The sequence below is a fragment of the Dissoconium aciculare genome (genome assembly GCF_010015565.1).
Source record: "Dissoconium aciculare CBS 342.82 unplaced genomic scaffold K489scaffold_9, whole genome shotgun sequence".
Taxonomy (NCBI): domain Eukaryota; kingdom Fungi; phylum Ascomycota; class Dothideomycetes; order Mycosphaerellales; family Dissoconiaceae; genus Dissoconium; species Dissoconium aciculare.
Window position 1 is genome coordinate 1,096,976 of NW_022984959.1, and position 10,739 is coordinate 1,107,714.

At 55.4% G+C, this 10,739-nt stretch overlaps 2 protein-coding genes across 2 annotated transcripts; both read right to left on the reverse strand.

Annotated features, from left to right (window-relative positions):
- Positions 1-2,419: 2,419 nt before the first annotated feature.
- Positions 2,420-4,252, reverse strand: K489DRAFT_270990 (uncharacterized protein). The gene has a single exon (XM_033600125.1). The coding sequence runs from the start codon at positions 3,889-3,891 to the stop codon at positions 2,662-2,664; it is 1,230 nt and encodes a 409-aa protein (XP_033458331.1). The 5' UTR covers positions 3,892-4,252; the 3' UTR covers positions 2,420-2,661.
- Positions 4,253-8,683: 4,431 nt separating this feature from the next.
- K489DRAFT_382343 (uncharacterized protein) lies at positions 8,684-9,543 on the reverse strand. Its single transcript, XM_033605350.1, has one exon. It carries the CDS (start codon positions 9,132-9,134, stop codon positions 8,775-8,777), a length of 360 nt encoding a protein of 119 aa, XP_033458332.1. The 5' UTR covers positions 9,135-9,543; the 3' UTR covers positions 8,684-8,774.
- Between the last annotated feature and the right edge of the window lie 1,196 nt (positions 9,544-10,739).

Here is a 10,739-nt window from a genome sequence, read left to right on the forward strand (position 1 = left end):
GAAAGGTATAAAAGATATGATCCGCCACCAGAGCACAGTTGTGACTATGATTCCTCGGGGACACAGCGCAACATATATACCCCCGCCGCACCACACCGAAGTTCGAACGATCAACGAGGGAGAGGAGCAGGGACGACATTCCCCGCGGAATCCTCAGCCCCCCAGCGACAGCCACTCGAATCGCATCTGCAGCGATGCAGCGATGTGGACGCCCATCCAAGCCACGGATGCAGGGCATGTGATCCAATCGAGGCATCTCCCGCCTGCACGGGGCGCTGAGGAGTCGGCGTGGACGGTTTCGCGTCACCGGTGAAGCTTCAAGAGGCGTTTTGAAACAGTCCCGGAATGGAAGCTGCACGGCGATCCAGCCTCTGTGCTCGATTGCGGGTCCTCGTGCGGAAGTGAGAGCGAGAAGAGAGATAGTGCGGAGCAGGTCCTGTCCTGGCGTGCATGCGAGGATGAGACCACCTGTCTGCGCGTCTATCGGTCGCTTGGACCATCACATGTCGAACCTTGGCTGGGGGGAAGTCGATCCCGAAGAGACAGAGAGCTCTGGCGCGAACGCGTTTACTACGCGCACGAGCGCTCCGCTAGCGATGGACATCGCGCGCAGTGGTTCGGCCGGGGGGCTCTCCCCGATGGACGAGAGTCGAGCCGACGAACTCCTTTCCCACGACGAGAAGATCAAACCGAACCAACGGGCGGGAGTCGTCTCAGGAGCGGGACCTCCGAGTTAGCAGGGTCTCGAACGGGGTCGTGTCGTGTCGTCCCACGCGCCACCCCTGCCCATGCCGTCATGCAGGTGTGTGTAGCGTGGTGAATCATGCGGGTCTGATTCGCCGGACGGCTCGGAAACCTTGTTTTCGGTGGCGCATGAAGACATGGGCGCTGAGGGATAGTCGTATCCATCTTCTTTGTCATCAGTGGTCATTTGTAGATATAACCCCCAGTCGGATTGTTTGATGGGAAGGCATCGTGGGAGTCTGTCTGCTACTGCACAGGTGTCGTCTCTTCATCGGATCCTGTCGAGGCCGTTGATAAGATAGATAGTCAAGGAGTGGCGCATCACACATACTCCAATTGCGCGCGAAGAGAAAAGGAAAGGGATAGGGAGATAACCAGGATTGGATTTCGCATCGTCTGAGGAGAGAGGGGGGGAGAAGCAGAAAAAGACCAACGACGAGAAAGGATCGGTACCAGGAAGAAGAAGAAGAAGAAGAAGAAGAAGAAGAAGAAGAAGAAGAAGAAGAAGAAGAAGAAGAAGAACAGAGAGAGTGGAGGCAGTTCGAGCAGCAAAGACGTTCAAATTTCCTCTCTCGATATGAAAAAGATCATAAGCGAGTAGGAGTCTCAACTAAGAACTTCGAAAATAAAAACAGCGAGTTCAAAAACAAACAATAAATAGCACAAAGGGCCGCCCGATGGGGGCCCCGCCGCCCCGATTCCCGAATCCCGATTCCCAAATCCCAATCCCACTCTCCGTGACGCCGCGCTGTGTGTGTGTGTGTGTATACTTTTTCGCCCTCTCTCCCTCTCCCACAAAACAAAGACAAGACATTAATATTTATTTCTCCCGATTCCCTCTCCCCCTCCCTCTCCCTCGGCTCACCAAAAAGGCGTAGCTCCAACCAGAGAGAGAGTGTGGTGTGGTGTGGTCCTCAAAAGAGATCCCTTTCCGCGTTGCTGCCCGACCCCAAAGGTAAAAAAAATCCAGATCCAAAATCGATGCCAGAGAAAAATGGCGGGGAATATCGTCCAGGAAGATAGAAAACAGAGAACAGGTACAAGCTTTCCCAAGCGAGAGACGGAGGAAGAAGGGAAAACGGGGGGGAAAGAGACCCATCAAAGGCGCTCAATCACGCGATCCCCCCTTCGGCTTTCGTCTCGGTGAAGAGAACAGCAAAGGGGGGACGTCACGCGTGATTGTCAAGACAGCAGCCCATCAGATGGAGAAAAATCCCCCAAATTTCTTTCTTCTCCGCGGGAGTGGTGGGAGGGAGGAACAGGAGCTTGTACGATGTTCCAGGACGAGGTTCTTTCCTGATGAATTTGAGCCAAACAGTTCGGATTTTCCGACGCCTGCCAAAAGTGCCCTCTCGATGATGTTTGCGTGTGTGAAAGAGTGAAAGGAAGCAAAAAAAAGTCCCTTCCGACGGGGTCCTCCAAAGTGATCCCCATCTTGACTCTGAGAGAGGTATTCTCAAAGTGCGACCTCGGAGGTGTAGACGGACGGACCCCGGCCCGGTTTTGCAGATGATCTTTTCGCGCGCTAGAAAATGGAATTGGAAAAACCCCGTCGCCAAGTGAATCGAATCACGGCGCGCAGCGGGTTGATCCTCCAGAGAGGAAGCGATCGCGAAGTTCGTTTGCAGGATTTGGGTCGAGGGTGGTGCGTCGACTGGTCGGAGGATCTGAGGAATCCTCCTCCCGAGGAGGGAGATGTGGAGGTTGGGGGGTTTTGTCTGGTGGGTGTTTGCTTCACTTTTGGTGGTGGTGGTTGGAGTTGGCTCGGTCCTGTTCGTTGCTCCAATGCCGACTTCTTCTACCTCACCGGGCTCATTCAAGAGCTGGAGGTGGGATCGTGAAGGTAGTCATCGAAGGAGAAGAGTTGGTTGGAAAAGGTCGCGTCGAAGGCGCCGTGGGCGAAAGCCGCAAAGGGATCTAATGCGCCGAGACCGGTGCCGCATGAGGGAGCGGCGTTGGCATCGAGCTGAAACTTCGAATCGAGGAAGAGGTCCTCGGTAGTTGCGGCGGTGTTGGCGGCAGTAGTGAAAGAAAAAGTGTTGCCCACCAAGAGGGAGTTGGCGTTGTTCTTACCGCTGTTGGTGTTGAACGCGGCGTGGGTCGCGCGCTGCTCAGGCTGAACCGACACGGCAGGTCGCACAACATTTCTGCAGAATGTTGTGTCGGGTTCAGCGCGAGCAGCGACGGCTTCGCGGCGTTCAGGAGCGGGCTCTCCCGTTCGAAGGAGGAGGCGGGGAGGTGCATCGGGAGGAGGGAGTCGTGGAGGGGCTCCTGCTTGATCATGCTGTTGTGCCACAGGCTGTCGGCGGGGGACGAGGGGCCGGTGCCGGCCTCATCCATCGAGCTCCGGCCATCGGTCAAGGAGGGGACGGGGGTGTCGGCGCTCTCGGTGACGACGGTGACTTCCGGGAGGACGATGTCGGCCGGGAGCGGGCCATGCAACCTCCGGTAGGCCTCGAGTTCGGCGTTGGCGTGGGCGAGGGCGACGGCGAGGCCCTCGGCCTCCTGTCGTTTGCGTTCGCGGGAGTTGTGGGCGGCGGCGCGGTTCCGCTTGATGCGCTCGATCCGGCGCTGCTCCTTCTCGTCGTCGGTCTTGGCCCGCTTCCGGGGAGGAAGGTTGGTCTTGGGTTGAGGGAGTTCTTGGCCCCATGACTTTCGCTTCTTGGCGGCCTTGGAGTGGACGATGACGGGCGCGGGCGATGATTGTGAAGCGGACGAGTTGGTCGAAGTGGCGTATGAGTGGGTGAGAGACGGCGGCGGGCTCGTCGAAGGTGTCTCGAGGTCTTCCATGTTGAGGAAGGTCTGACTCGATGAGAAGCGGTGGTGGTGTTGTTGTGATTGTGACTGTTGTTGTTGTTGTCGCTGTTGTTGATATGACTGGTTGTGGTAGTAGTTGTGGTGGGGCGAAGAGAAGTTCATCTTGTCGTCGGCGTCGGCGGGGTCCTCTTGCTGGTCCTGTGTGGTGGTGTCCTTGTCGTCGGCGATGTCCTCTTCACCGTGGTCGATGAGTTCCAATTGCTCTTCGATGTGAAGGTCGGATGAGGCTGAGTGGTCTAGAGGAGTGGTGGTGGTGGTGGATGGTGATGATGATGATGGAGTGAATGATGAGTTGTCCTCGGGGGAGTTGGGTATTGATAAAGAATCCATTGGGTCTCGGCGGTGGCTGATGTTCTCTTCGACGATGACGATGGTGGTGCAGAGACGCTGGTGCAGAGTGTGTGTGAACGGTGATGGTCGGTTCAGAGTAGGAGAACGGCCCACTCGCGCTGGTGCTCCGAGGATGGTTGGATGGGCGGACGGGAAGGGGGACGATGGTTGAGTCGAACGGTCGGTAGCCGAGTTCCTGGGTGGGTTTGGGCGGCAGAATGGTCGTGAATGGGTCAGGACCAGGAGGTGGATGGGCGGCGGTAGGCGGTAGGCGGGCGGTTTGATGGATAGGCGAAACGAAGTCACGCTGATGTTTGGCGGTTATTGTGCGTTGGTGCGGTCGATGGGGCAGGCTGGCTGGCCGGCTGAGCGATGATGGTCTGGTCTGGTCAGAGCGGTGATGGTCTGGTTAGAGAGAGTAGTGAGTTGTTTGTTGGTCAGGAGGAGGAGGAGGAGGAGGAGGAGAAGAAGAGGAGGAAGAAGAGAAGAAGTTGGGTCAACGAGATGAGATGGTGAAACGGCCAGGAACCAGGGAATCAATTGATGTGGATGCAGTGACGGGTGGAGGAGAGCGAGAGAAAGAGAGAGATAGAGAGAGGGATCACAGGGAAGGAGGAGGAGTGTGGGTGGGTGGTGGGTGGTGGGTGACGGTGACGGGTGACGGTGATTAGGGGATCCAAGGGTTCTCTCTCTCTCAGCTGTGTGTCTATGTGTGTGTGGATATGTGTGTGTGTGTGTGGATACGTGTGTGTGTGTGTGTCTCTCTCTCTCTCTATCTGTGGGCACACGGCGGTGGGGCAAGGGAAAAGAGGCAGCAGCAGCCAGCAGCAGCAGGGAGGGAGGGAGAGAGATTCAGCCCCGGCGCAAGTGTGGAGATGGATGACTACACCTGCATATTCACGACGACTGCCTAGTCCTGTGCTGTCCTGGACTGCCACTGGACTGCCACTGGACTGCTATTGTACTGTTACTGTACTACGACGGTATTGCTACTGGATTGTTTTTACCAGGACTCACCTACACCTACTGTATCTCTCTGGGCTGAGTGGTGGTGCGTGCGTTCCATCCGTTGCGTACGCCTCTGCCTATGCCTATACGTACTAGGCATGCGTCTGCTGCGTGGTTCGGAAGTCGATCTTCGGGCACACACACACACACACACTCACTCACACTATACGCACACACTCACACTCACAAACCCACTCTCTCTCTCTCTCTATATCCATCACCACACAGACACACACCACACACAGGCACCGCTCTCTGGAAGGAACATGTCGACAGTGTGGACGACCACCGTCCTGTCCTCTCTGTACATACACACACACACACAGCTCCAGGAGTATCGCACGCCGCCATGGTAGAGCGTAAATTAACGGGCGATCAGCAGTTGAGGTCGCGAACGTCTCTTCCTCCTCCCCTCCTCCTCCTGCTGCTGCTGCTGCTGCTCTCCATCGTGCCTTTTCCCAGGCAGGCAGGCAGGCAGGCAGGGAAAAGACCAGTCCGCACGACCGATGAGCGGTGCAGCAGACGTTTGGACGGAGAAGGCGAGGGGGAAAGAACCAACCGTTGTGGAGAAGAAGCTCTGAGAGAGAGGGAAGGCTTGCGCGGACTGCGAGAGAGTCCACCTGTCCTCGCTCGTATCTGTCTTCCCCAGGTCGGTCCAACGGACTCCCTCCAGCAGCGATGGTCACGAACAGCGGCGGCAGCAGCGCAGTGGGAAAATAAAACCGTCGCTATACACTACACAATAGATGATACACTGTCATACAGTCCGGTCCCAATACCTACCCGCGCCTCCTCGCATGACATAAGCCCTCGTCACGACCGAAAGAGCAGCCGGGATATACAGTACGTCCATGGAGAGTCAATCAGGCCGCGCCGGGCATAGTAGTACTATATTTCATCCGACGGCCGATGGAAACCCAGCGAAGCATGGCGATGAGACGAGCGAGGTCCAGTCCCCGCCCGTCCCGAGTATGCACGCCCTAACAGTTATAGTTATCGTCGTCCAGTCGGCCTCGCATGCCCGCCGTGTGTGCCACTCCTCGGCCAACCAGGGAGCGGCGGGCGTGCTGCGGACGTCGGGGTTCCCAGTAGTCAGCAAGGCGGGCAAGGCGAAGCAAAAGCGGCGTGGGAGAACGGTGACCCAGCCAGGCCCGCTCGCACCGGGGAATTTGGGCTGATTTCGTCTGGAGTCGGTCGACGGGCATAGAAAAGCCCTGGGGAATTATCGATGGAGTTTATTGATTAGGCCCTGAACTTTCCCAAGCAATCCATGTCGCTTCGTGCTTTGCGTGATGGCCGTGGGAATTATAATTGGACATTCGGCCGTGTCTAGCGCGTGTGCGCTGCGCTACTGCTTAGTTGCCGGGAGAGAGGGAGAGGGAGAGGGAGAGAGGGCTTGTGGATGTCCACACACGGTCATGATGTGGAGAAGGAGGAGGAAGGTTTGGACTCTCCCCTTCCGTTGCCTTCTGTCGGTCTCCATACCTCGAACGAATGAACGAATTCCAGTTCCGCCAACCCACGCGGTCTTCGCATCGTCGTTCGCGCGACTCATCGATGGAGTCGTGGGCCCGTAGGAGGACCTACCTGCCTGCCTGGATGAGGTCCTATCTGCGAGATGGGCGAGGAGCGTGGGATCTCTATCGGATGCCTATCCATCCAAGATTGTCATCGTCACTGTAGGCTCCCAAAGAAAACAATTCCCCCGATCACGATGGTGAGAATCCATCAGGAATCCTGGAGGCCTTGGGGAAATCGAGGCCACGATCGGACGGCCGCCTAATGACATCCATCCTATGCATCCATCCACCCACCGCCACCACCACCATCCATAGGTCCCGACATGACCAGTGCCACACTATCTATCTATCATCATCATCGTCATCATCATCATTATCATCATGCTTTCGCCGGGCGAAGGCCATCGCCAGACAAGAAATGTCCAATGATAAAGGACAGGCCTTGAAGCCGAGCGATATACAGAGAGAGAGACACACACACAGAGGGAGGTGATCGGCGACCGGTGGCGCAAAGATGGCGCTGTTTGGCTCGCTGGCCGATGACGAACGAAGGTGAAGCTTGGAAGACACACAGCAGGGGGACTGGCACGACACGACTGAGAGTGAAAGTACGTAAGTATATGGATTGTTTCGGTGTACTACTTTTCAGTATCTTAGTACAGGAAGCAGCAGTAGTAGTAGTATTACTACCGTGATCTGGGCCTCTGTCTCTTCCTGGAGTATCGAATACATCTGGTTGGTGGACTCGTCTCGGCTGCTGCAGGTGCGCTGCTTTGTCTGTCTGTTCTGACGACTCCTCAATTGACCGCAAGCCACGGGGCGGGCGACCGCTTTTTCTCCGCATTGTGGTCGACGCCGGTCATGCAATCACGATATACAGTACCCCTACCCCTACCCCTACTACCACTTCTACTATTACTACTACAGTATATAGAACTATCGTTGACGGATTTTCCGATCTATTACTAGGTGCGAGAGTTGGTCATGCGCACGCAATTCGTCCTAAGAATCAATCATCACCATCATCATCATACAACAACATATCACTGTGAGTACGACGGGACTCGCGTATCTGAGCCAGATCGAGACAGGGACAGAGAGAGAGAGAGGTCTTGGCACCGGCACATGCGTCCCCACAGACCCTCGATATTCGTATTGTTAGCATCTCCATCGTATCTCAATTTGTGAACATGTATAGACAATAGAATCAATCAATGAATTCCATTTCCACACGACCATACACCGACATCCACACGACCGCTCAGAAAACCTCATCACTTCTGTATGGGGACATTTCAGCTTGTGCAGAGGATCAAACCGCTGGGTGCGATGGGCCTGTCAACCGTCCAGCAGCAATCCGGGACGAAAGTGAAGGTGGAATAGCATAACCCTAACCCGGCATCATCATCCACCTGAACCGATCAATGGCTCAGTCCCAAGAGGAATTCCCAAACACGAGAAGAGTAAATGCAGACCTAGCAATAAATTTTATTCCACTCCCTTTCTCTCTCGCCCATTGGGTCGTCCCTTATTGTTTCGGGACCTGAAACCAGAGGACTAGGAGTTACATTCCATCATGTACAGTACATGCGTGATACATGTACACACTCAGGCGCTGGCGGGAGACCTGTCAATGTCAACCCATTGCCCCATGACTCGAGGATCCTAGCCATGCACGATGGTCATTTCCCGCATTGATGATGGATGTATTTCCACTGGTCTAGTCGGGCCTCGCCTGCGAGATTGGGTTGATTGATTTGATAGACAGGCCCACCACCACCACCACCACCACCACCGTCACCACCTACACCTACCTCGACCGTGGAAGTATGTACAAGTGCCGACATACACCACTGCTGTTTTCCGGCCTGTGACGGATGGATCTCTTTGCCTGTCACTCATACAGCAACTACGTACCCATTCGTTGGATCCGTGTGTGGCTCTCTGTCTGTCACGATGGGTCAGCAAACTCACCCGTCCATCCACAGAACCTCATCCTCGGCCTTGTCTCTATCCGACGATGTTGGTCACGCTGGCTCTCGTAAAGCAATAGACGTTGAGTTCGCAATTCAAGCGATCCATTCATTCATCCATTCATTCGAGAGGCTCGACGATCACCGAACATGCATTCGTCACATGCTGGGCAGACAAGCACACACGCCCACACCCACCCCTCTTTCGCATGGACATTGCCTACGCATTCCGGAATTATATGAGCCCTCGCCCGTCTTGACTCTTCTACTCATTTCCAAGGACAGTCTCCGTTGGTTGGTGGAATGATTGGCCGCCTGTTGGTTTCCTGCTTTCACCACGAGCGACGGATAAGAATAGCCTCCCTCGTGATTGTCGTCATCTTCATCGTCTAACTGGTGCCTGCTTTTTTTCTCCTTCTCCGATGACAACTGTACTAAACGTAGATAGATGAAACGTGCACTGTAACCTAACTCTGCGACGATACCGACTGGGCATGAGATTCGATCTCGTCGTCTGCATCCATCCGCCCACGAAACACACGTCGCGAAGCCCTAAACGATGGACCTGGACAAGAACTAAAAGTTCAGCCCCCAACAGCATTGCGCTCATCGCTGCCGCATCCGCACCTGGTTCGTCCACACAGGAGCGGAAAACACCCACGCCGCAGGTCCGCAGGCGCCGCGCTTCACTCGCCTGAGTAGCTGCTATGCGCACATGCGGCTGAGTGGAGTTTGACATCATGATACAGATTTCGAGCTGATGGGCCAATCGGCGCCTGGGAGGGCTGGGTCGTCTCTTCCACCGCGCGGGCCCAATCATGGACGAGGAGGAGGCGCATGTTTGGGAGAAATCATGATACTGCACTGGGGCATTGGCGGCCTGCTCAGCCCGCGGATTGGATCGATGCTCGGGGATCGAAACCCTTTTCGCTCAAGGGCGCTCGATCAGCTTCCCATTCCTTTCTTTTCCTTTTCGCGTGTTCCCCGGCGCACGATGGCCATGGCGATGCGGATCACGATCATCGTCGCCATCGTTCGTCATATGTGCGTTGTCCACAGGACTCTCCACGAGAGCCTTCGCGCACGAAGGAAGAAGGACCATCTAGTGGCCACTCGCTGTCCTTCCTGGTCCTTAGTTCGTCCTTCGTCTTTGTCATCGCTGCCAACAGTCCCACGCGGCCAACGCGTCATCGTGCAAGATGCCGTTCAGCTTGTTGCAGGATTCTATACTTAGATGCGCACGACTTTACGCGGTTCGTCCCGTACCGAAAGCCCTTCCCGCTGTTGCTATACATAGAATTACGAAATGCTAACTTCGGAAAATTGAAATGGGTATGATTTTGCGCCGCTCTCGTGGTGATCACATGCATGCGCATCGCACACATCTTCTGGATACTGCTTACGACATCGCTTCCATCTTCATTTCGGAGTCCTCAGCCATAGTACGAAGCCTTGGCAGCGGTGCAAAGAGGTCTCGCCGTTGGAATTGGTCATGAGGGCTTGTGGCGCCCTGTCATCCAATGTGAAGAACAATGCTTACAGTGTCGATCATTTCGGACTCTCATCCGAGGCCGTCTGATCCATCCTTGGAAGACAGTAGAGAAACGCTCCTTGGGACTCGATAATGAGTATTCCCAAGCTAATGGGCAAGTCCCGCATGGCTCCGGAGTGATGCTGGCTCGAGCTGTACTCACCTTTCCACGGACAGAGCAAGTCTTGTGGCTCCGCTGTGTCGTATTTGTAATGCGCCACCAATGGACGGACTTTCCTGTCAAAAAGAAAATGCCCTGTCGGTCCACGGGTCGGAATCTGGGCAAGTGGACCAAGATGGAGCAGCGATGCACCGTCAGTTTGATCAACCAAGTGTCAAAATCCCTCCCCGGCCAAGTCAGCAGGTGAGCACACGACTCCACCCCGAATGGCGGGTAAATTTACCATGATCTTCCTGTTCCTCTCGCGGAATCGCAACCGTTGGGCCACGATGTCGGGATTCGCTGCGCTGTACCCCACAAGTCCCAACTGCCGTACCAGGAGACCGATCCCCGTTCATCACCCGCCCCTCCCGAGCCGAACCAGATCCATAACTCGGCCTTTGCGAACCCTACATATCAACCGCTTCAGAAAAATGGACCATCCAGTGGTTCACCTCTCCCTTTCTCAGTCCAGGCCCGCTCGGAACCCATCCCCCCTGGTCGAGCCAGCACAGCAGGGAGATTGGACGTGAAATTTAAAAGGCCCGTATGACCATCGCGATCGTTTTTTCCATCTGACCCTTCTTTTCCCTCGAATTCCCCACACAATTCCTCGCCTCATCGTCGATGCTGCGCAGTGATCGACAGATTTCTGC